At 44.9% G+C, this 26059-nt stretch overlaps 1 protein-coding gene across 4 annotated transcripts in view; it reads left to right on the top strand.

Annotated features, from left to right (window-relative positions):
* Positions 1-26059, top strand: part of Enpp2 (ectonucleotide pyrophosphatase/phosphodiesterase 2) — a 75884-nt gene that overhangs the window by 45114 nt on the left and 4711 nt on the right. For 2 of the 4 annotated variants that reach the window (XM_005381910.2, XM_005381912.2), the window contains 10 exons: positions 3726-3757; positions 4427-4554; positions 6695-6782; positions 6935-7022; positions 8021-8205; positions 10589-10640; positions 20693-20829; positions 21232-21367; positions 21925-22002; positions 25021-25153. In XM_005381910.2, the coding sequence (XP_005381967.1) occupies positions 3726-3757; positions 4427-4554; positions 6695-6782; positions 6935-7022; positions 8021-8205; positions 10589-10640; positions 20693-20829; positions 21232-21367; positions 21925-22002; positions 25021-25153 (1057 nt within the window). Of the gene's footprint in view, positions 1-3725; positions 3758-4426; positions 4555-6691; positions 6783-6934; positions 7023-8020; positions 8206-10588; positions 10641-20692; positions 20830-21231; positions 21368-21924; positions 22003-25020; positions 25154-26059 lie in introns of all 4 variants that reach the window. The other 2 variants (XM_013512836.1, XM_005381911.2) reach the window with 1 other exon arrangement.

The following is a 26059-nucleotide window of genomic DNA, read 5'->3' as shown; positions in this document are numbered from 1 at the left end:
ACATGAACTTAAATATCACAGGCTTCTCTTAGAGGAGAAACCCAAACAATAAATGAATTGTAGAGCAAAATCAAAGCTAGATAATAGGAAGTGGAGAGATAGAACTTTTGCAAAAAGGAAGGAGACCAAAAGACAGAGTGAGGGGAGGAAGTGGAGCAAGAGCGAAGAGGTGTGCTGTGCACGCACCAGCTGCCTGCAATGAATGTGAGCATCGTGCTCTGCAAACGGGGACGATTAAAACAAAACCTGAGCTCTTGTACCACTTAGCCAAATGACCTGAAGTCAATCATGTGAACACTGAGCCTCAGTTTTGTCATCTGAAAAAATGGGGATGATAACTGGCAGTGTGTGTCTCACCGAGTTGTGGAAATTGATCTACCTATATTACCTGGAGTGGCTCCTGGCCAAGTAGTGTGGTACAAATATTTGCTCTTGTTTTTATCATGTGGAAATTACATGTAATTTGGGGAGGCATGTTTGTACCTGTACGCTTGTGTTGACAAGAGGAGACTTTGTTTTTTTTTAAACAACAAATCCAGGTGGATCCCTTAGCGGGACCTCAAGAGCCTAAAACGGGGTCTGACAGAACCATTTGGATCCTGACAGTTCCCAGGAGCTTTTCGGAAGGATTTGTCCTCTTTTTCCAAGTGATTTGCAGAACCCAGGAGGGAATCATAGAAGGGGGGCTGGCGGATATTCTGAGAGATTAAAAATGAACAGGGGTAAGCTTGTGGCTTCAGTTTTATACGTTCAGGTTATGATATACTGCTGACATGAATGGATTTGTGCTAAGGTTTTTAAAAGGTGCCACCTACTTTGGTTCTGAGAAGTCCATTGTTTTATTTGAGATACTACATTTTGGGTAAAAAATGTTCCTTTAAAGTTTTTAGCCTTGGGAATAAGAAACCATTGACACCAAGCCGAAGGGTTTTGGAAAGTTCAACTTTTCCCAAATTACATTCCTGTGCCAGTACCAGTGGGAAGCGGTCCAAGGCTGGCTGCAGGCAACGCTGTGAAATAAACAGAGCGGCGATGTTTCCCGCACTCCCTCCCTGTCCTTCCCTGTCCCCTGTGGCTCCTCTCTGCTCCGGGAGAAAGGTGGCTGTCACCATTGCCTGGTGCAAGTCCTTCAGATGCATTCTGGTTTTAGTGTTCGCCTTGTTGGGCTTCTGCAAGAGAGTTTGTCTGTTTTGAGAGGTTTTTCTGACATCCTAAAATGTGACGGGGAGGCTGTTTTATAGGAGAAAAGCTGGGCGTCTATGAAATAATAGCTGCCGACAATGCAATGTTTGGTGCTCTTCAAACACTGCCATATGTGATTTCTTTCTTCTTTCTTCCCCTCTTCTTCTGCTCCCTCCACCTCTTCCTCTTCCCCTTCTCCTTCCCCTTCTTTCTCTTCCTCCTCCTCCTCTTACCATGGTGCTGAGGGTAGAACTCAGTTCCTTGCTCATGCTGGGAAAATGCTCTACCACTGAGCCCCAGCCCCGGCCCCAGCCCCGGCCCCGTGTGTAATTTCATCTTGGGGCAGACGGAGGAAGTGGGGGTGTTGAAGGCAGCAACCAGATGTACGGGTTCCAACCCCAGCTCTGCCAGGTGTGCCGGGGTGAGGCTACTTCAGCACTCCGTTTCATCCTCCTTACCTGTAAGGTGGGGTTTGGGGGAGACTGAAGGAGAGGTTCCCTCTGTGTTGCCTTGAGTTGGGGTGAGCACGCAGTCAGAGCTGTGGATGTATCAGGCACAACAGTTGTGTCTCCTCACATTGCTAGTTCAACCGAATATGTGCACGACCGTGTCTCACACACACTGTGGTCCCGTGGGATGTGTGTTTGCATCTCCTTTGTAGATGGCAAAGGTCAAATGTCAGAGTGAGGTGAGGGGAGTGGCTTGGAGGGAGATGACTCAGAAGTGGCAGAGCTGGGATTTGAACCCAGATAGGCCGATTCTTGTCACTGCCCTTGAGGAGCTTCCCACAGGTGCCCCAACATGGACGCAGCCATTTGTTGCTTCCTGATGGCTCTCTGAGTACAGGGATCCGGCTGAGTACAGCATTGCCATGCCTGTTTTTATGTCTTCACTATCAAAGAGCGTGAGCTGACCATGCTGGGTCCCTTTGAGGACTGAGGTTTATGAGGCCGGAGCGTGTGGAGGTTCACAGCCCGGGCTGCTCTCAGTGGCCTGGCACTTCCTGTCCGGTCCCATCTGTCCTGTTTCCTGTGAGCAGCTCACTGCCTACTAAAGCTCCTTGGCTTAGTGAGGCTTGGGGGAGACCAGTCGCCCCCAGAGCTCCTCTAACAGGCTGGGGGTCTGCGCAATCAGCCGATCCATTCCTGTTCCTGTTATTTATTTTCCGTGGAAGGATACAGCAGAAACGTGACGCCACGGCAGTAGCCTGGAGTTTGCATCTGAGCTCGGACTTCATAGCCGTAGAACCGAGTCTGAGCGGAGGCTGTGGAGTGCGGCTGTTCATGCTGTGAGGCGTTGTGCATTTTCAGCACCTCCGAGCAGATGCTGAGGAATGTTTCCTAGTAAATCTTCTCCGGAGCCTCCTGTGCAGCTAGCAACAGGGACAGCTGTGCGCGAGGGCTCTGCTGCCGAGAGGGCTGAGCAGACAGCTGGGCCTTCTGAACGCTGCTGATTCCATAATGATAGACTGAAGAAGCTTTTGAAAACAAAACAAAATCCAAACAACCTACAGTCTCCTCTTTCTCCCCACAACCCCTGCCCCCAGAGCAGACCTGCAGATAATATAATCCTGTTTTTACACAGCCATCATTTACATAGCTAGGTCAGAGCACTGACTAAAATAATCTTTGTTTGCTGGTAGTGAGAACCTGGACGATGTGTGTGCCCCCCAGGCCTGGGAAGGAGCAGCCACCTATGTAATTAGACCCCGGAGATTACCAGGAAAACAAACTACCTTTGAAAACATAGCTCAATGGTCTAGTATATTCATCTTTTTTGTATTTAAATACCTTAAAATTTTAAAAATTTTATTAGTCCGTATCTGGCGTGCATAATGATCACATTCCTCATGGGGAGTCGCACATTGTCATTCTTTTCACATGTCCTTCCTTAACCCACCTCGTGGTCCTTTTCCCATTTGCAAAAGATCCACCTCCCTTTCCTAGTATCTGTCTTTTATTTTGCTCTTTATTTATACTTTGGGTTGCCCATGCGCTTTGGAAGCTTGTGTGTCTGATTTATTTCACTTAATATCATGGTCCCAAAGTGTATCTACTTGCCAACAAGTGACCCAAATTCACCCTTCTTTGTGGCAGGGTAGTACTCCACTGTGTGTGAATATCACGTGGAAGATTCATCTTAAAGTGGATGGTGACCTGTTTAAATTGTGCAGATAAATAGGAAGTTACAGTAAGAGCCCCAAATGTCCACCTTAGTTGCTGACATTGAATTGCAAATAAATGAAGTCGGTGTTTCAAAAGAACCATTTAGGGGACCGTGAGGCAATGTGCCTAGCAGTGCCCTGGTGCTGCGAAGCAGGAATTCCTTTTCAGAGGAGAAGACCTCGACCTAGCAGGGAAGTCTGCCCTGAGATGTGCTTGTCCAGTTGCGTGTCACTTTCTGAAATATGAATCCCGCCCCCACATACAATTAAAGCGACACATTAACATGGGTCATGGAGGGTTTGCATCTCTTGTTGTGCAAGGACTTCTCCCAGTGATGCTAACCTTGTCTCTGAGATCTTTCTCCTTCTCTTTCCACAGACGACCCTAAGGTCATCATCGCCAATCTCACGGTAGGTGTTGCAGGTCCCTAGGCCTGCGCCCCACCAGCCAAGCACTTGGCTCTGGCTCATGTTCACCTCCCCCGTGAGCGGGAGGAGCATTTCTCCACTGCCCCCCCCACCAATGCTTGTTTCCTCAAGAGCTGTGAACCTCTGGTGTGGGTCCGCTGCTGTGATTTTGGCAGCAATGGAAATGGAGAGCATCTGATCCTTGCAATGGAACTGATCAATGTGCATTTGGGGTGAAAGAAATCTTTCTTTTCCCTCATGCAGCGGTGCCATCATCCCTTCCCATTGCACCCTGTGCAGCCCTCAAATGTTCCCATAGACCGGCCTGTGCAGAAATAACCCTCCCTCTTTGCTCCTGTTCTCACTGCTTGACTGGAAGCAATTGGAAAGACCTTGGGGTTGGATTGCTCTGGGGCCCAGTCCCACAAGGCAGGAGTGTGTCTCAAGAATCTCCCACTCTTCCCAAGAGCCTGCTTCATCCTCGCTAAAGCTATCTGACCCCCTCTGAACCTAAAGGTTTTAAACATGTATTATTTGATAGGGAGCAACAAATTCTAGCTATTCACTAATCCTCTTTTGTTTGGTTTAAAAGTGGCTTCAACTTTGAAGGGACAGAATATTTAGGACCTGCTGTAGAAGGCATTTCATCTGAAGACTGACTTTCTATTTCAGTGTAAAAAGCCAGACCAGCACTTCAAACCTTACCTGAAGCAGCACCTGCCCAAACGTTTGCACTACGCCAACAACAGGAGGATCGAGGACATCCACTTGCTGGTGGAACGCAGGTGGCACGTGGCGAGGTAACTTGGGGACTGGCTGTCCCCTTCCTAGCCATTCTCTGGCAACTGGAAATAATTTAAGGCTCTTAGTCATCAGTAAAAAAATTGCAGGTGGAAATCTCACCATTTCCAAAGATTTTGTGTTCTAGATGAGTAATTACTGCCAAGGCAACCCATTCCTTTCTTCCCCAGTGTCAATATCCTAGTGTCTTTTTTGTGACCGGACAGTGTATCTGTGTATGTTTCATTTTTTGGATTAACATTCTAACTCCTATATTTATTACTTGAACAAGTCAAAAATGTAGCTGAGACCTTCTCCTAGCGCTGTGCTGATTTGGTTTTGGTCGATGTGACTTTGTCTGCGGCAATGTTTGTAGAGGACTTCAAGAAATGTTAAGCTTAAGACCTCTGTTATTGCAGACATATTTTACATTGCTTTCAGTATTTTCAATGTTTACCTTCTTTGGAACCCCAAAGACTCTGCTGCTTTAAAGATAATATCCTTTGCTTTTGAACTGAGTATAGGACATGTGTGGAGGCTCTGGATGGGATTAAATAGTAGATCAGTAAATGTTTATTCATTTTCACACAGACCGGGACACAATCCTTTCTCCCGCACTCTTGGTCCAATATTCTTCCTGAGGAAGAGCTGTGGATCTGCAGTAATGGTGGAGGAACTGTGACGGGCACTCTAGCTGGGTTCTGTAATGAGGTCACCAGTAAGAGAAGGGAAAGTTGGTCTTCTAGGGATGGGTATCAGAATGGGACTCTCAGGAAGATGCTGGTGACAAACTCAGACACACACCACTGCTGCTGTAAAGGGGGTGGAGACAGAGTTATGTACATGGGACTGTGAGGTGAGACCCACGAAGACCAGAAATTACTGATACCACACAGAATAGGCACGAGAAATTCTCATAGAAACACCGCACGGCTGTGGACACAGTGTCCTGGCTGACCGTGTCCTCTGAAGGTCACTTTATAGGTGGGGCATCTGGGCAGAGAGAGCAAACTTAATGCAGGTGGTGGGTTGATGACAAGACAACAAAGAGTTGAGCAGAAGTTCAGAGAACATGATGACAGTGTAGACCAAAGTCGGGTGTTTTAATCAGCGCCAGAGCTTTTGAACTTCACTCTGGCATTCCTGAGTTGTTATTTGCATGTATATCATCACCCCATAGTCTAGGAACTTTTTGTGCATTTGTTAGATGTCTTTTCTACCCCCAGCACTTTATGTTCATGCTGTGTAGGCATGGAGGCAATATTTATGTTAACAAACACTGACATTTTGGGGAAAGGGCCATAGGACACTTACGAAAAAGAGGTCTTCCTGTCATAAGAGGGAAAGTCAAATAAGCAGTGTTTCCATTTTCTATTTCTGAGTAGAGATATTATTAGCTGAGGCCAGGGTTTTGTTAGGTATTTCACTATGCTGGCAATCAGAATTCAGCCAGTCTCTGGATTATTGGCCACACCCATCATGACCAAGAAGGCATCTTCGTTCCTCAGGTGCAAAGAGGGTCCAGCATACTCAAATCGGTAAATGCAATTCCTCGTGTAAACAGAAGCAAGGACAGAAATCACAGGGTCATCTCAGTCGATGCAGGGAAAACCTTCGACAAAATCCCACATCCACTCATGATAGGAACCCCTGAAGTAAATAAGTATAGATTATCTCCGTCTGACAAAGGTGTTTATGACAAAGCTACTGCCAACATCATATAAGATGGGTGAAAAACTGATAGCTTTCCCTCTAAAGTCAGGAACAAGTCAAGGATGTCCACTATCCCCACTCCTGTTCAATATGGTGCTCACTAGTAATATTGCTCTTGTTGGACTGTGCTGATGGGTAAATTTGTGCATGAGCATTTTCACACACAGACCCGTGCTGATTGATTGGCCCTGAGACTAAGGAGCGGTAGGTGGAGGACCAGCAGGTAAACGAGATCCACAATTGTGAACGTCACAGTCTTGCAGTGAGGGGCACACACAGTGTGGTCCGCGGAGGTTCTCTTTATCCCAGGGTGATTATCAAAGCAAAGGAGACAAATTGCCTTTCAAAAACTCCTTCTTGGAGACCTTTTTTTGCACCCTAAAATAGGCTCTTTATTGGAGTGGTTTCAGGAGAAATACTCACTGATCCTATCATTGTTTCAAGCAGGAAACCTTTGGATGTTTATAAGAAACCTGCAGGAAAGTGTGTTCTCCAGGGGGACCATGGATTTGATAACAAGGTCAACAGCATGCAGGTATAGCATGGAGCTGGGGATGGACACTGCACTTTGGTGATTTTCAGAAGGGAGAGGGTGGGGAAGTCCTGTGATCTTCATACACAGAGGGAGGGTTGGTCTTAAACCTTGAGAATGGTTAATTGTTTTTATGTTTTCTTTTCTTTTGGAAGACTGTTTTTGTAGGTTATGGCCCAACATTTAAATACAAGACTAAAGTGCCTCCATTTGAAAACATTGAACTTTACAATGTCATGTGTGGTAAGTCACATATTTAAATCGAAACTGGCGAACTCATCTTTAGTTAATATACTGACTTCTTCAATGTCAGAGAAAGAAAGGAGGCGTCGATTTCTGAGACCATCTACTCTTCCCACAGAAAAACAGTGCAACCTCCCCATTGGTTCAGAGGACAGAATACCACCCTCTTCTAAGGCTTCCTTGTCTTCATCAACAGTTGCCTAGCCGGGAGTTTTCATGGTGTTGGTGTTGGCAGCTTCTGGCCGATCCAACATAGCATTACAGTCCGACACTGCTGGTCAGAGACCCGGTGAAGCAAGAATTTCCCACACAGCCTTCTCCCACTCCCTCTCGCGCTGCAGCCCGGTTAAAACCTTGCCAGCTTGCACCCTGGCCAGCTATTTATGTGCTTCTAATTATTTTTCTTCCTTGAGTTTCTAGTTGCTGAATGAAGGCAGCTTTTCCTATTTAGCCAGGGAGTGCCAGTCTGGTGGTTAGAGGGGGAGCCTCTGAGTCGGAGCTCCTGGGTGCTCTTGCCATCTTGGCCGCCAGCTCCCCCTGCCCTGTCTCGGCTTGGGCAAGGCCCTGTGCGCCGGCCTGGAAACCGATCCCTTGCTGTGAAGTCAGCCCGGTGCTGTGAGGCGCACGGCCAAAGCCTCCTCTCATCCCCACCCTTCTGAAGAGGGCATGAGAGGGCAAGCTTGTGCTTATTTATTGATTATAGATCTCATTTTAAAATTTGGGTTTAAAAAGTCCCAGAGAGGAACAGCGATGATGCTGACACCGATCAATCGTTCTTGAGCTGGTCATGGCTCAGCAGGTCCTGTTCCCCTGCTCCTTGTTTTGGGAAATTTCTCTCTCTATGATCAAACGTGAATGGGGCTGCCATCTAAACTGTGCTCATCTGATTCTGATTTGTGTTCGGGCTTTACAGACCCTTGGGAGGGGAAAGATTTTGATCCTTTCTGTAACTTACCACCAACACAGAGGAAGCTTATGACTTATTTTCTTTGCTTCAGATCTCCTGGGATTAAAGCCAGCTCCTAATAACGGAACCCACGGAAGCTTGAACCACCTCCTGCGCAGCAACACCTTCCGGCCAGTGATGCCTGAGGAGGTCACCAGGCCGATCTACCCAGGGATCATGTACCTGCAGTCGGACTTCGACCTGGGCTGCACCTGTGATGATAAAGTAGAGCCAAAGGTAGAAATGATCTTTGTGTCTCTCATGGAGGAGCTGGGGGTGTGGGGTTGCGCTGTCCCTAGAACTTCCTGTGACGGTGAAATGATTTCTATTGCCGCCATCTGAAATGCAGTCCCAGGCTAGTGTGACCGCCAAAACTGAAATTCTAATCTCATTATTTGAAGTTGAGGTTTGAAGAGTCACATTGGACAGAGCAGGTGCAGGGAAGGAAGGGCAGAGGCTGTTCTGCGGAGTCCCAGCTCCCAGCCTGGGGCTCTGTCTTTCTTTGGCTCACGGATCACAGGGCTGTCAGTTCTCGTCCTCACAAGAGGACGTCTAAACAAGAGCCTGTGCTGGCGAGGCTTTCAAAGGCACTTTTGAAAAGGATTGTTTCGATCGTGTGTAATGAGAGGCCGAGTCACAAAGGCTGCGCCGGGTGGATGGAGGTCTGTGAGGAGCTGTGACAAGCAGGGCACCTCACCACCTGAAAGGGAAGGAGAAGGAGCAGGTTACCCGGAGAGAGAGAGAGAGAGAGAGAGAGAGAGATGGAGAGGAAGGAATGTTGTATTTGGTAGACGACTGCAGCCAATGCACTACAAGCTGGCAGAGAAAGAGTGGGTACAATAGCTCACCTCTCCCCTCTGCTCCCCTGGAGGTGTCACCCATGGGTGAAGCTTAACAGGATGTCAGAGTTTGCTCTTTAGCATAGCCCCAGGGCCCAGCTCCTGAGGACACAGAGCAGGGTGGTGTCGTTGCAGAGACCTCCCACCATACCATAATCACTCAATATTTCGATAGCAAATTCCAGCACTGATCAACAACTTTCTCACTGAGTAGTGGCCAGGACCTTGATAGCTGCCAATCAGTGCTTTTACCAGCAGGAATTACCCAGTGCTGCTACGCTGAGTTGGACGATGTTGGTGTATGTGGTGTAGCTTTGTTATTATAGATATGTGTGTGATTTTTCTACTATGCCTCTGGGAAATGGAAAATAATTCTCTTATTGCCCAGTCTCTCTGCCCTGCCCTGTTCACCCTCCCAGATTCCTGGGAGTCCGGGTCCTGAGGCCAGCTTAGCACCAGAGGAATCCATTTGCCCTTCTTCCCATTTTTATCCCTCTCCTGCCTTTGCTCCTGTTGAGAACCACGCAGGTGAATTATTATAAGGGAGATGTTCAGATCTCAGAGGGAGGACTCGAGCTGCCAAGGCCAACAGGAAGTCCTCCTGGGAAGCAGGTTCTAAAACTTTAGAGCAACCTGTTAGTTGCAGCTTGTTTTCTGAACTACCTTTCTCTGGAGAAGGAGCAGTCTTTTGAATATCTTATCTTAAACTATTTTAGAGAAATTGTGCATTATTTTTATCTTTTTCTGTGGGTTTCTCCAAGAGATTACCTTTATTTCCTTAAAAAAAAAAACCTTTCAGACATAGAGAAGCAAGACTAACGAGGTGCACACCCCACTACCCATCTTGTAAGGAGGAAAAAGCATCATGGTTTCACTGGACCCAAGCGTCTCCTCCCTGTCCCTCTTCCTTGCTATTAGATTTAGCTGGGATCCAAAATACAGTGTGTGTAACTCCCCTGTGTGCCTCGGTATCACTCTTCCTCTCTCTGTATGTATCTCTTAAAGTGTGCAGTAGCTTTCAGTATGGTTCCTAAAATAACCCAGCTATAGTTTTGCATGTTATACATTTCATACGAATGTACTACGCTACCTGACTCAGTGGTCTCCTTTATCACATGTTTTTCAGAGAGATTTATGCATATCATGAAATTTTAGCTCACTCATTTGTAATTATATTTAGTTGTCTAAGTATGCCATGCTGATTTTCTTCATGTTCCTCTTTGAGAACGCTGGTCATTTCCAGATGTTAGCTGTTAACAAACAGTGCTGTGACAGACATTATTGTAAAGGCATTTCTATGCACGTGTGCTAAATCTATAGTGGTGGCTGGAGTTGCTGAGCCATTGTTTTTTAGACTGCTGGGGTATTACTTTTGTGGGTGTAGAAAAAGCAAATTTATACATTAGTTTGGAAATTGTTTAGCACACCTAGGGGTTAATCTGAACTCCTGAGGCATGGTTACATATATGTAAGTTAATTTATGTAGAGTAATTATTACATGTAATCATCATTACCAGTGTGGGAATTTGGTACAATGCTTATCCACAGTTTTAAGGAAAAGAAACAGATTAATAGAGAGAGGTTAAAGAGGATGCCTACTATCAGGAAGTAGAGTTTAGCATTTCTGTGTAAGATAAAATATTAATTCCTTGGGATGTTTATGATATCAGCAGAGTTTAGGATCTTCTTTTAAATTTAGCAGAGTGCTAAGTAGGGTGCAGAAAAGAAATAACATTTCTGATTTGCTTTCTTGTTTCCTTTTCTGGTTTTTACACATGAAGAACAAAGTGGATGAACTCAACAAACGCCTTCATACCAAAGGGTCTACTGAAGGTAAGGGGTTCTTCGAAGAAACAATTAGATAAATTTTGTTTTCTAGTTTTCAAAAATTGAGCACTTTCTATTTACTTTATAGTATAAGCACAATATTTTAACACTGCATATTTCTATTGCAAAGTGAGACTTGCATCCATGTGGCAAAGGGTCTGGGTTTCTTCTATTGTACAGGTTGTCAGCTGATAGAAGAATTCTGTTCACTGTTTTGTTTTGCTCAATAGCTTGTAAGTCCTCAAGAAAACAGCTGATCCATTATGCCTCTGATAGACCATATGTTAAGATGCCAGTGAGAACTCCTGCAAAGAGAATGGTTGTCACAACTATAAATGAAAGGATTGGGCTGGGGATATAGCTCAGCGGCACGAGTGCCTGCCCGGTAAGCCCGAGGTCCTGAGTTCGATTCCCAGTACTGGAAAAAAAGAGGATCAAGATGTGAAGTGTACATGTACCAATTCTCATGATAAATATGTTCATCATGCATCACGAACATGTACTAATTAAAAATAATCATAAATAACAGCAGTGGTGCCTACACTGAATGAAACGTCCCTCCTTGTAGACTCAGTGTCTACGGTGTGGGGGAGAGAAACACAGAAGACTTAAGTCAGAATTCCTTCTTCACATAAAGGCTTATTTTCAAAAACATTTTTATTGATGCGTATTTGTGATCGATAATGAATACATTTATCATGGGGAGTTGGTACGAGTACATATCCCATCTTAAGGGATCATCATGTGCTCTGTTATTCCCTTGTTTTACATATAGGGGCAACAATTTGTTAGCAATTTTTGGCAGACTTTTGCCATGACAGTTAAAAAAAAAAAACTCAGCAATTTGTCCTCAAAAAAAACCGCAAGTCCTGCTCACATTTTAGTGAGCTGACTGTGGGCTAAGTGTGGCTCTGCCCCAAGCATCCTCGTTAGTCTGGAATCCAGGCTGAAAGAGTGCGCTGTCTGGGATATGCCTGCCCATGATAGCGCACAGAACGTGGAACCGGAACTCAAGGCTTCGGCTTTCCTGGGACGTACATCCCTTCCCTTTCAGGGTCACCAGCCACAGCCAAGCGTGTGATACCAGTGGTGCAGGGAAGCGTGTTCTTTGCATGAGGGCTCTGTCCTGCAAGTCACACGGCCATGGTTGGGGGCAGAAAATAACTAGGAACAACAATAGGCTGTACCGGGCATGTTGTTTTCTGATTTTGAAGTTCCAGGAAATTGGAAGACAATACAAGAGGGTGGCAGACGGCTGAACAGGTTGCACTAGTAGGCAGGATCAGAGGGGAAGGGCTAAGCGTGCATTGTGGAAGCGGCGAGCACTCGAGCCGCCTGGGAAAGATGCACACGGTCGCTCCCTGGACCCTCCATTAGTAACTTGTGCATAGTCCTGTTTATTGCACGTGCCATTTCTAATCTGATTAAGCTGAGTTGAGGAAACCGGTAGATTTTATGTACCAGAGTTTATTTTCCCTTTTATTAAAGATCTTCACCTGCCTCTTCCTTCCTTTTCTGTGGCTGCACCCTCCCTTTCCCCCTTTGATCACAGAACACACAGACTCTGACATACAATTGGATAAACACGATTTTAAATCAGGACTGTATTGGCGGAAGCTGAACGCGCCCCCCATAAGGAATTTGGAATGTTGGACCCCTGTGCTGTAGCCTACTATACAGTGTTATTATAACTCAGAAGATTGAGGTATTGCCAGGGTCAAGGGGGTACAGGGGGTCTCATGATTTCAGTTTCACATATTCAGCCAAGAAACAAAGCAATACAGAAGGTTTCTATTCTAGAAGTCACTAATGAAACTATTAATTATAACTTTTAATGGACTCCCATGATTTTGCTGATTCAAACTCTGTCTATGGTACTAGAACATTTCAATCTGAGAAAAAAGCCTACATGTAGTTTGCTGATGGCATTGTGCTTGTGTGATAGCATCAGTTCCCAGCTCAGAACAAACAGTAGCACCAAACCTCCAAGCATGAAAATAGGAGCATCTCCTTGTGAATTTGTGACTCTAGAAGATCTTTTTTTTTACAGCCCTGAAGCTTAAAGCTTGTGTATTTTCATGGAAACAAAGTCCTGTGTTTTCCTTCAGTACGTGTTGAGTGTGTGTCCTGGGCTGGCTGTGATTCCCTGGAGTCTCTTCCTGTTCTGATGCTTTCTAACCCATAGTTTCAAAATGGTGGTGTGGAGTAACAGGGGAGACTCAGACTGGCACCCGCCCTTGGCATGCTCATGGGCTGGGCACCAGCCTTTGAGGATGTGAGAGCAGCTGTAAAAATACTAAAGGAAAGAACAATAATTGTATATCATTGCTTTATCATATGCAAAACATCTTTGTGTTTAGATTCTGGAATGTGTCTAGATCTCAATATTCTTTCTTCCATTTGTCTCTCTGTCTTTAGGTTTTAGTCTCTCCCTCCTTATGGAATCTCTCCTAGTCGTTTTTTGAGGAGTGAAGCAATATTTTCTTGATCTGAGTCCTTTCAGGTCTTATGATGTTTCCTGCACGGTAAATCCCAGGCTCCCACTTAAAATATCCACTATCCCTCCGCTGGGGCAGAGCCCAGTGAGTGTGAGTCACTGTGTGTGTACGCAGGTGTGTTAGGTTCGGAAGAATTGTTTCCTCTTTCTGAATATGTTTGAATATGTGCTGAGGCTTGTAAGGAATTATAAAATTAGATTTTTATACAAATGTAAGGGTGTATGATGTTTGTTAGTTGTTTAAAGCAAAGACATAGGTAGTTGATATTTTTTAGAATAAGAACAGATGTGACTGTTTTAATGTCAGAGCCTGTAAATTTTCTCAGACATCCATAGAAAGCACAGGTGTGAAAGCTGCACAGATCAGCAGCGAAACAACCCAGGGGACATTTGAAGTTAGAAAAAGGGATATGGTAAGTTAATCTTAGGCAATATTTTGCTGTAAATACTTCAATGAAGAGGGAGAAAAATGTCATTTTCAAAAAATGGTGATCTAAACTGCTCGTTAAAATCAGAACATTTCTAGATAGATGGTGAATTCTTGGCCTTAATTGCTTGATAGTTGCTGCTTGGGGTACATGCAGCTAATCCCTTGACCGAATTCCCATGGAATGAGAATTTATTTTCTTGTGACATTGAGTCCATGGATGAATGAATGAAATGGAATTAAATTGTTTGGGGGGTGGTGTTGATGATGGAACCCAGGGCCTTGCCTATGCTCGGCAAGTTCTCTACCCCTGAGCTACACCCCCAGCCCTTTTCGTTTGTTTGTTGAGGCAAAGTCTTGCTATTTAGTGCAGGCTGGCCTTAAACTCACCACAATCCTCCTGCCCCAGTGCTGGGATCATAGGTGTGTGCCACCATGTCTGGCTGAAATGAAAAAGTTAAAATCTCTCATAGCAGGCATTTCTGGCAGGAAATGGGTATAAGTTTCACTATCAGAATAAGTGTACAATTCATTTCCATGTTAGTCTTTTCTCTGTTTGCATCACTACAACAATGTAGTATTTCCTTGAGTGACTACTCATGGTTATCTTCTGTGAAAAGGAATTAAAAATCATTTCACCACCTATATATGTTTAGCTCTTTCCTACATACAATGAAAAGTTAGTTTGGGTAGAAATAATGATTTAAACACTAGTAATTCGTATTAACTTTAAAGAAGATCCCTGAATATAGTTAGACAGAGTATCTCTAGCTGTTTTCTATTCTGAAATGTTTCTTGTGTTTGTTATTTCTTTAGAGACGTTAGTTTTGCTAAAAGGGAAGGACATTACTTCTGTTTCTTTGTGTGTATGTCTGTGTATATTGTGGGAGAAGGCTGGAACACATCAACGCACACCGTATAATAGCTTGTGATTTATAGGAGTCAAGATAAATTTGATGATAGATACCAAACTTTGGTAATTTTTGCTTATCAGTATTCTTCGTGGACACTGAAGTAGAACATGTATCCTCTATTAAACCCCTACAAGCACCTTGTTGAGTGGTGACTGAATTTGATGCTTTATATACATCACATTGAACAGTTCAGTGTGCCAGGAAAACAGATGCCTTTATGGGTTAGGTTATAGAGTTACAGACCTTCTAACTTGTGCTGTGCACCACTTAAGCCTGTGTGATTTCCCCTGAAAATGCTTCTTATTCTAAGTGTTGGCATAAAGGGAGTATGTCAAGAGAGGGTGCCAGTGCATATCAGGGTTTGGAAGTTGTGCCTGGAATCCTAAATACCTTGATCCAAACTCTTGTCTTCGTTAGAGATTACTAATATTGTCTCAGTAGGCATTACTCAGACAGAGCTCAAACCCAGGAGTAGTTGGACCTTCATTCTACTGCCCTCCACTGGGGTAACTCTGCAGACAGCATCCAAGTGGAGACTGCCCAAGGGGCCGAGGAGAAGAATAATGTGCCAGACCTTTGGAGGCCTAGTCTGAGCGCTGCTATGCAGCTGAGTTATGTACAAATCATCAACCTCCATTTCCTTCATTAGTAAAGTCTAGCTATCCATCCTGAGTCTACCTCAGGATTACGCTAGGCACGGCATATGTAGACGCCAGCTCAGTATCGTTATTTTTCATAAAGAGCCGACTGACTTACCAGTGGGTATCTGTGAAGCAGTTATTACATGATCAGCATTAGTGGGGATGGAGGACAAGGCGGCGGTAGCATGGATAAAGTCCCTGTCCGCGCAGCTCTGGTTCTGCTGTAGAATTTAGCAAGTAGATGAATGAAAGGTCGTGTTTTAAGGGCTGAGGTGAGGAAGAACGGGAGCTAAGGGAGGACTGTGGAACCCCAGAGGAGGGAGAAATGACTATGCGTGTCATAAGCACTTGTAAGGCAAAGCAGGAGAAAGGACACAGGGAAAGGAAAGGTCTTGTGTAGAGGTTTGTGGTACAGTGTAAGAGTATATTATCGTGGGGCAAATGTTTAAAAACATAACAGAAACAAAAAAAGGAGAGATTTTTCATGTGGCTCCAAGTCAGCCAGCCAATCTGTGGGAATATGATTCAGGAAGCTGAGGAGGGAAAAGCAACACAAACGCAGGCCCGCGTGACCAACCTTTGGACGACAGAAGGAGCGAGTGCCAGGGAAGTCCACACCACTTAAAAGGGCTTGTCTCACAGTACTTTGCCAAGTGTGGTCTTTGGAGGAGAACCTTGGCGTGGAGCAGGGTGCCAGAGACTCCATTGTAAACAGGGCTGGAGGGCGTGGAAGGAGCCCTGTCTGGGAGTCTGTAAGAGCCCAGCCTGACCGTGTGAGAACGTCCTAGAGAGGGTACGGCTCGAGGGCCTGGGGTGCAGTGGGAAGGGAAGGAGGGTTAACGTCTAATGTTCTGCCACATAGTAGGGCGACTACAGCTGACAAAAATTAAGTAGATATTTCAAAATGGCTAGTAGGAGAGTATTGAATGTTCTTGACACCAAGATATGATAAATGTTTGGGTGACTGGTATACCAATCACGCCGATCTGATGATCATTACAGTGTACACACGTATTGGAATGTCACTGTACCCCGCACACTGTATAATTATTGTATCAGAAATTTGGAAGATCTTCAAAGGTAAATATTAAAAACTGTGGGCACTCTAGTTACTTACATTGAATCACTTACTGGAGGAAAAAATAAAAAAGAAATCACAGGAACATCCTGCCAAAACAGAGAGCTCAGGCTGGGCTCTGAGATAAGGATCATACACATGTAAAGACAGATTTTGGCTGGAGTAGGGATTCCTTCTAAACAGAAACGCAACCTGTGGCCCACCCAGGAGGTCATATAGACTACTGGAGTCAGGCTATGTCAGAAGATCTGTGATTCTTTGATACTTGATAAACTCAAAAAGTAAAACCTAAATTTTGATTCTGGACCTTGAAATGTGTGTCTCTCACTGCGAAGATTATTTTGCTTCTTTTTTGGGTGAAACCATGAAACTAGCAAGACCAGGTGGTTTTTAAAAATTCTGGGTGGGAGGAGAGGGTCAGCTGGGGATCTTGGTTGTGTTTCAGGGGGTTGTCAAAACCACTGTATTTTTTCTTATGCCCAATAATGACTGAAAAAAAGCAAATCAGATAATAATATATATTTGTGCTCCAGCTCCCGTTCCAAAAACTGTAGTTGGGTCAATAGTTTAGAATCTAAAAGCCCAAAGTTCTGAAGTGAACTGAGTCAATACTCACAGAGCAATAGAGCCAGAGAAGTTTCACGGGGGAAACACTTCAGAAGAAAGCAGATCTGAAGACGTCTTGGCAGTCTTGTGCTTCCTGTCCCTGTCTTCCTCATGCCTCTTCCACAATGGCCAAATTCTGTGACCATATTGTTTCTCACACACTTTGAGTATGAAGTGGGTGTTATTAACAATTATGCCAGGGCCACGGGCATACACGGGATGCCTTGTCACCCTGGCTTAATTTCCTTTGCTCTGCAAAGGATACCACTGGTGCCATCTCACCCCATTTATGACACTGGTCACCCTCTGCTTCCCATCACGCCCCACAGACAGCTCTGATGGAGGGCAGACCATGTTGTGTGCTGGTTATTGAGGCCACGTTCATCTTTCCCCCTGGACTGTGAGTTCTTCATGGGTAAGGACTGTCTTGTCCATCTTGCCCGCTACCTACATCCTGCAGCTCAAAGCCCGGCACAAAGAAAGTTCCCAGGAACTGTCTGGTGGGAAGAATGTGTTAGTGGCTGAACTGGGGAAAAGAGAAGTGGCAGAATTGGCAAAGAAGACTGGAAAGGTTATTGCTGGTGGAGGGAAAGGAATGCAGAATGTGACTGAGCTGCTAACAGCGATGGTGTGAAGGACGCTGTCAGTAAACCAGCCCTTGTGGAAAGGAGTGCTGCACTGAGGAATGCCAAGAAAAGAGGAAACTAGGAAGAAAGAGCAGAGTCGGTGGAGACTGCAGATCGTTCACATTATTGCTTGGTGGCCACTTTAAGGAGGGTTTTGCATGTGAAGTGTGGTTGCTGTTTTGTTCCCTATATGGTGGGAGGCTGGAATTTGCGTTTGGAGAAGTGTGCTCAGTAAGCATTAAAACTTGCATGATAAAGAGAGAAGAGCTTCTCAAGAAATTCTGATACTTCTGCTTCCTACTGAAACCAGGAAATTCAGAGGCAGCAAAAATGAAAACAAGGAAAACATGAATGGAAATTTTGAACCTGGGAAAGGTCTTGTTCAAGTTTTGAAGGAAGGTCTAGGTTGCTTGACTGCCTCCAAGTGCTGCTTTCTCATTTGTTTCTTAAATTTAACTTATTTCATATATATTTTTTTAATTTTAAAGAGTAAAAGAAGGATAACAATAATGTGGGGGGGCTTACCAAATTACAGACAAAGTGGTAGGAAATTATCAATGGTTATTGTTTTACATATTGTTATCTACAAGATAGTTTCTCAGGAAAACAAATAGTCAAATAATAGTGAGTTACAGACAAAAGTGGTAGGAGATTATCAATAGTTGTTGTACTCTACTTAGGTATCTTCAAAAGAAAATAAATAGAACTATACATGAGTGACCTATTGAATAATCATTAGCTATTCTCAATGGTTGTTGTAGGAAACACATAATAATAGATATGCATCCATTGATGAAATAGGATAGGAACAATACAAACATTACAGAGTTATGGATAGATTAGTAGGAAAATATCAATGACTGCTGTAATACATGGTGGTATCTTAGAAGTGGTTTCTCAGGAAGACAGAGATACTCAAGAAGGATCTAACAAGTAGTTACAGCCTAAGGGTTGTCAAAAATCAAGTGAGCTGTCTGGGGCCAAAGCCATTTTTTGTAGTGTTTTCTCTCCAGCCTCCCATTGCATTGGGACCCCACAGCCAGTTAGTGTCCTCTCCCCAACTGTCAGCACAGGCAGCAGGAATCCTATTGCAGACTTCTCCGGAGCTCCACCACAGCCTGTACTGTCAGGGGAAGAATGGTTTCCAGGGAGTCTCCACATGTATTGTGCAAGGCCCTCCTGGTTTACAGCTTCCAAGTGGCTCTCATGACCCCAGTCCACAGGACCTCTGACCCCTCGGGCTTAGTCTGCATTCTCATGTTCTCTGAGTCCTTGTTCAGCAGCTGTTCCTCTGCGGACTCTGGACCTTTCTGGTTCTCAATGGCAGGAGCAAGAGTGGCCCATTGTATGGCATGTATTCCCAGGGGTTTTTCCATGTTTGAATGATTCACACACGTCCATGGGTGGGCATCTGCAGCCGGTGCATGGTGGGCCAATTGTGTCATTGTTTCTCTGTGTCATGATAGTTCTCAATTGAGCAGCGGCGGCCAGCCTGAAGGCCGGCGCGCAACAGTGCTCACAGCTGCATGGCTCCCCGTGCCCTGGGGGCCCTCCCTCCGGGGGGCCTATGAGGCAGGAAGTGAGCCGGCCGGAAGACCGGTGCTCCCTACCCGGGACTCCCCATGTGCCAGAGGCCCTCCCTCTGGGGGCCTATGAGGCAGGAGACAAGATTTCTATTATATGAGAAACCTGAACTGTAAATAATTTAATGAGCAAAATAAAAGATAGATAATAGGAAATAGGAAAACAGATCCTCTGTAAATAGGAAGGGGAACTAGAGATGGAAGCGGGGAGGGAGGGGAAGACAAAAGAAAGTAAAAAAAAATTAGGATTTGGGATCCTAAGTCATCCTGGGATGAATATGATCACTATGTACTGCAAATGCGTGCTAATAAACAAAGATAAATCCAGCTCCTGTTCCATTGCTGAACACACATACTCTGTTTTCTTTGTTAGAGAGGAGGTGGCTTCAGTCCTAGGGGATCAGCAGGGAACAGAGTAAAACACACATCTCTGCCTTCCAGGGGATTATACTGTCTAATAACAGTGAAGGACAATAAATCAGGAGAATATATGGTGTGTTAAATGGTGCTCAGTGCTAAGAGAAAACACAGAAGAAAGGGAGGGATAGGAGGTCTTATTTCATATTGTTGTGTTACAGTCTAATCCTTAGGGACAGGCCCCCAAATTTGGCAGCTTGAGCAAAGCTTGTGCATTTATCGCAGTGCTGAGGAGGCCGAACCCCCTAGGAAGGCTGGTGTTGTAATACCGCGTGTTAGCTGCCTAGACCAACAGTTCTACTTGAGAGGGTCTCGAGAAGTGTTCCATGCAAGGTCTTCTCCATTACTTGCACAGAGTGATAACACTTTCATGAAAGCAACATGTATACATGATTTAATAAGTAGTTGCCAGAACTGGGTTTTTCTAATAAAAGTAAGAATTTAAAAAGGTTTTTTATCACTTAGGAACTCCTGAATTGCCTGAACCTCAATCTCTAAATATTTTGATCTGTAGGGACCCCCAATCTCCAAGAACCTATGGAAGTTTTAGCTTATTCAGGAATGAAGGTTTGCATATTCCTACTAATTGTAAGATTTCAGGCCTTTGTTTTTCCCCAAGAGGAGAGCTTCCCATGGCCGATCTGGCACTGCACTTGGGGGTCTTAAGCGAGTTCTTTGGTAAAGGATGGACCTCTCTGTTTGGGATATAAAGAGCCCTCCTGAATGTCCACTTACGTTACCTGTACGTGCTCCTTTGAGTTCCTACCCAAGGAGCTGAGCTCCCCATGACAAAGCCCCTTGCTTACTACTCACTTTGTAGGCTGAAACGGTGCATATTTATGTGGCAGCTTGCAAGTAATGGGAGATAAGTAAATCACCAGTTTACCTAACACAGCTCCTCAAGGGTCAGACGATTTAATTCTACAAAAACCCAGTCCTCTTGGTATTTCACTCAGCTGAATCTTTTCACATTTTGTTATATGTTTCCTTTTATGCAGATTTAAATTTCTTTACACTGAAAGAGCATTAATATAGTAGGACATTTAGTATAGCTCGGATTACTGCAATTTTTGACCTGTTCTTATATGATCAGATATACCTCCCAATTGCTTGGAAAATACTTGATTAAATTAAGGAGAATGTGCTATGTCAGGAATAAGTGAGCTAGCTGATTTCTAGACAGCTTGATGCTTCCAATAATTCTTTAACATTTGATGTAACATTAATGACCCATTTAACACAATTTATTGTTATTTTTTTCTTTCCTAGAGAGACATCTCCTGTACGGGCGACCTGCAGTCCTTTACCGGACCAGATATGATATCTTATATCACACTGACTTTGAAAGCGGTTACAGTGAAATATTCCTGATGCCTCTTTGGACTTCGTACACCGTTTCCAAACAGGTTGTTCAGAAAACTGGGTTTTATATTCTTCCTTTCATTACAGTTATTACCGCAGTTTGATGACTGCTTGCTTGACAGAATTTTATCCTAGAAAATAAATCTTCATGTTTCCTGATTGAACAAATTCTCCGTTGGATTTGTCACAAGCTATTATAAATTGTTTTACTCGAGGCTTTATAAAAGAGTTTTGCTACTAAGAAATAGGAGTTTCAAAATGACTGGTTTGTTGTATTTAAATCTAGTGACTTTTATATAAGGAGTCAGAGAGTATCAGACCAGGAGCCACAGTGCAAACGGCAGGGCTACAGAGGACAGAACAACCTGGCATCCATACATCCCTGGCCCTGGCATTTGTCCTGGTGTCTGTGGTGGGGTCGCTAATCGCCTCTGACCCCCGTGCAGGCTGAGGTCTCTGTTCTCCCCGAGCACCTGAGCAGCTGTGTCCGCCCCGATGTCCGAGTCTCTCCAGGTTTCAGTCAGACCTGCCTGGCCTACAAAAACGACAAGCAGATGTCCTACGGGTTCCTCTTCCCGCCCTGTAAGTCACCGAGTGTCTGCTTGCTGGGCACTGGTTTGTGCATTTGGGGATGTGAAGCTTGGTTCATCAGGCTATCAGAGGCTCAGCTTTTCTTCAAGAAGGGCACCCGAGACCCTGCAGAGGTGGTTTCCATGAGATTCTCCCAGAATTGCCCCCAAAATGACCAAATTAACAAAATCCAGCTCTCCAGGGGAATTCTAAAGTGCAAGGAAATCTCCCATGTACCTCCTCGCACCCTCCATTGAGAATCTGAAAGAAAGTCACTAAGCCATCCGCTCTTTTGGAGCCCTTTAACTCACTCCCCTTGTCTTGATGGATGACACTATTTAAAGCTAAGCTGTGCTGATGGAATTGAGGGACGGTCTTACAAAGTACTTAGTGGACTGAAGAACTCAGTGGAAAGAAAGGTAAGTGTGAGGGGAGTAGGAACAGTCTAGAGGAGGAGTAGAAGAATAGATCATTCATTTTATATGGTTGGGACCATTCTGGAAGACTGTTTTTCTGTGGATGGAGATTCTGCTAAAGCAATGGACACTATTTGTTTTCCTAATGCTTAGATCTGAGCTCTTCACCAGAAGCTAAATATGATGCATTCCTTGTAACCAATATGGTGCCAATGTACCCTGCTTTTAAACGTAAGTCCAATATTTACCTAATAAACGGTGACTTATGAAAATAAATGTTTCTAAGTTTACCACTTACCTTTTCTACTTCTATATTGATTTTAATAATAATAACACCTTTCATGTATTTAACCATTGTATGTTGTGAAGAGCTTTCATGTACATTCACTACTGTCGACCTCAAATTTGAATCTGTGAGGGAAGCTGTTTATAATTGAGACACTGACATCACAAGAAGTCGCCTGGGTCATGAATGGCAGAAGCTGAACTAGACCATGGTTGTGTTTTTCTTCTAACTTGCAGTTCTTTCTATTTTAATGCTCACTATTTCCACCAAGTCTTAGAGGTCACTTGTCATATAACAGCATCTGTATTTATTCATTGAATATTTCAACAAAAGCCACTAACACCTCTCTCCTAAGGGGTGATCACATGTTCTGAATGTTAGTCTTGAAGTCTGGTGAGAGCTAACAGGGCTTTCTGATTCATGAGAACATTAATTTTAGATGATTTTGGGACTGTGAGAATTATTACTTAGTCTCTTGGAATACATGATTTATTTATATATGGCATAATGTTTTTATCCAAGTCTATACACTGTGTAAGCACAATAAGCTCTGACCCAAAAAACCAAATTCTAGTTATTAGAATTGTGACCATTGTGTGTGTAATCATAAAAATGCCATTTACCCCGTCCCTTGTAAAATTAAGGGTTTTTTATTGCATGACCTCTCTATTTTATATGAATCTGTGACCTAAGTTTCCAGTGACCAAAACAATCTATTTTATATTTCTCATAGTAAAAATAAACCCATCCATCCATCCATCCATCTGTCCATCCATCCATCCACCCATCTACCCACCCACCCACCCACTCATCCTGCCATCCTTTTCTCCATCCATCTACCCATCCACCTGCCCATGCATCCGTGTATTCACAAATAGAGAAAGCATTTTTGAATAGCATTTTCCTCCTTTTAGTTCCTTTGTGTTGTGGGACAGGTCACACAAGGAAGCGTTTCTCCCTAACTTGACAGGGCAGGGAGGGCTGGGCTAGCATATAGGACTTTCAGGGCTGAACAGAGGTCTCAGATCAGGAGCAAGTGAGTCCAACTGTCCGTGACAGTGCAGCCTCCCCAGCTTAACCTTGGTGAAATGGCTCACAAGGTTTAGAGGGGACAAAAATGTTTATGTGGTGTCCTGGTTAGTACATTCATCACAATGTTACATGGAATGCAACTTCATTTAATTGCCCCCAGTCAGGGTTTCCTGGATCTCTTTATTCTTTGTTGATGCATTTTCTGACCAAACAGTAATAAAGAAAACACATGGTACCACCCCGAGGCTGGTGTGGAGAAGGCCTTTCACAGAGAGCTTGCTGTTCTTCGCTGGGGGAATGGTTTTTCCACATCCAGCAGTTCTGTGGGTTTGGCCTTTTGACTGTTCTCATTGTTGTTTCTGTTCCTCTCGCTGTCCCTTCCTCCTTCCCCCTTAAGTTAACGTTTGGTCTTCTGCTCGCTGTCCTTTCCGTCGTGCGAGTAACGATCCAAGGTGATCTGTCTCTGGCGGGCTGCTTTGCGGGCCTCGTTCACAGTAGGGTATGAGAAGGTCTGGGGCGGGGAGCACTGTGGGCAAAGTGGCCAAGTGCTCTCAGCAGGGGCAGGAGAGGTGGAAGTGGCCAGAACCCCACTCGCCCGTCGGACAGCTGTGGTGGGTCGGACCTCATGCTCAAGCCGACTCCCTGCTTGCCTTTCCCGCCCTCTGCTGTGCTTCTTTTGCCCTCTCTTCTTCTGTCCCGGCCTCTCCTGCGCCTCTGGTTGGCCTGCATGCACTCTGCAGGGGTGGGTGAGGAGGACCTCAGGTGACACTGAAAGCAGGGAGAACAGATACCCACAGGCCAGGAGATGAATTTTCTAGGTAAAGGAAGAGAAAATGCAAGAGCTTGGGCTGGAACAGATTTGGCCAGGCTGGAGGACAGGAGGAAAGGCTTGCTCTGGAGGTGGGGAAGGGTAGGAAGTAAAATCAGAGAGGAGATAAGGGCTATAAGTGGGACTGGAGGTTTTATTTTAATTATAGTGAGAAAGCATGTGGAACATTAGAAATGGGTGTGCACGTATGTGTGTGTGTGTGTGAGTGTGAGTGTGCTGTGATCTGATTTATGGTGTAGAGATTCCATTTGTCTGCTACATGGGACATGGACTAAGGTGAGCGCCTCCCCTGGGAAGCCAGGAAGTCGCTGTCTATGGTGGCTCCTGTCTGGGGTATGGATGGATGGGAGCTTAGGATGGGATGGCAGCAGTGAAAATGATGCCAGATAGAGTGGCTGGGATGATAGGGGGACAACACCAACACCACCTGTCCCACGGGCACGGAAAGAAGTTAGGGCCAAGGCCTTGGCCTTGTCCTGGACACCTGGGTGCACGGGTGTGCTGTGAACTGGGATGGGGAGGGAGGGGGCAGGCACGACGGGGAAGGGAGGTGGAGAATCTGACGGAGCAGTGTTCCGTTTGATGAGCCAGTTAGGTGTCCGAGTGGCTTATGGGACGGCGGCTGGGTGACACAGCTGCATCTCTGTGGGAGGCTCAGGCTGCAGACAGACTTGGGAGCTGCCCCGCCGAGGAGCTCGGAACGGAAGAGCAGTAAAAAAGGCCTCTGCGCCGCTGCTCAGAAACCCCACGCTGCTCTTTGTGCTCAGCATTTCCGCCTGGCGTGTTCTGCCCCCACCCGTTTGCCTAGGAAACACCCACTCATCCCCCCTGCGGACCTCAGCTCAATGACCTTGTCTGGGAATCCTCCCCTGATTTATTGGACTAGGCTGAGCTCCCCTTCCATTGTCTCCGAGCTCCAAATCGCTCCCTTTGCTGGGTCAGAAATGGCACACACAGATAATGCTTTAGAATGGAGTCTTTTCTTGAGTCACAAAAGCCCTATTGTCTCCGGGATTGTGACATTTGGCTTGTACAATGCACTCTTGAGAGAATCTCACTGAAGCAAGTTTTTTCATGAAGAGTTGATTCTGTCTTTGCACAGGAGTATGGAATTATTTCCAAAGAGTATTAGTGAAGAAATACGCTTCAGAAAGAAATGGAGTTAATGTGATAAGCGGACCCATTTTTGATTATGACTACGATGGCCTACATGACCCAGAGGACAAGATCAAGCAGTAAGCTATTCATTTGCGTTCAGTGTATGATGTTAAAATTCCAAGACACCCCCGAAAGGTTTTCAAAAATATTCCTGTACTACAGAACAGTTGGTATCTCTTAAACCTTTTTTTTCTTTAAATCTCTTTTTAAATTCGTCCCTTCTTTGAGTCTTTGATTAAATACAAGATTGGGGATGGAATGGAATTTCAAGTTCCATGGTAAGTAAGTGCAATTTTCCATCCCATGAAAGAAAATGTATGAAACTATTTAAATTTTCTCATTTATTTTTTAACAATTGTCTGATGAAAGGAAATTTTCCATTTAACCCCATCGTGTGGGGGAGACTGTTAGACTGTTCTGTATTTCCCGAGTCTTTCTCCCTCATGAGGAAATACACTGCTGGAGTCTGTGTTTCTGTCTCTCTCCTTGGTGCTGTTGGGGATATAAATGGGTAGGCGAACACCTGCTCACAGGGAACTCATAGTTAGTGAAGGAGACGAAAAGACACACATACAACACAGTCGGAGTAAGTTGCGCTTTAACTTTACACTTGCCTGAAACAGGCGGAGCACAGTACAGAGTGGAAGAGATGGTTTAATTGTGATTTGCAGACATATACTTAGTGAGTAAAACACTATTTAAAGGAAGATAACTGATAAAATACATTTTACTCGATTGGAAGAGGGTTTGTCATGCCCCTAAGGTCATCACCAGAGCTCAGTTCTTAGCAGTTTGTTTGGCAAATGAGTTCTGTGCACCACGTTCAGGGTCCCACTGCAGTTTGAAAAGGCAGTTGGCCCCCTACACCCAGGAGCTCCTGGCTCTGCTCCATCCTCCACGACTGTGAACGTTGTCTTCCTGCAGCGTGGGTCTCGTGCTGCCGCTCCTTATCATGAAGCCCTCAGAAGCGCACTCCCGCCTTC

This window comes from Chinchilla lanigera, unplaced genomic scaffold, assembly GCF_000276665.1.
Source record: "Chinchilla lanigera isolate Chin_1 unplaced genomic scaffold, ChiLan1.0 scaffold00016, whole genome shotgun sequence".
Taxonomy (NCBI): domain Eukaryota; kingdom Metazoa; phylum Chordata; class Mammalia; order Rodentia; family Chinchillidae; genus Chinchilla; species Chinchilla lanigera.
Note: the sequence above shows the minus strand (reverse complement) of the source record. Positions and strands in the feature narration are given on the sequence as shown.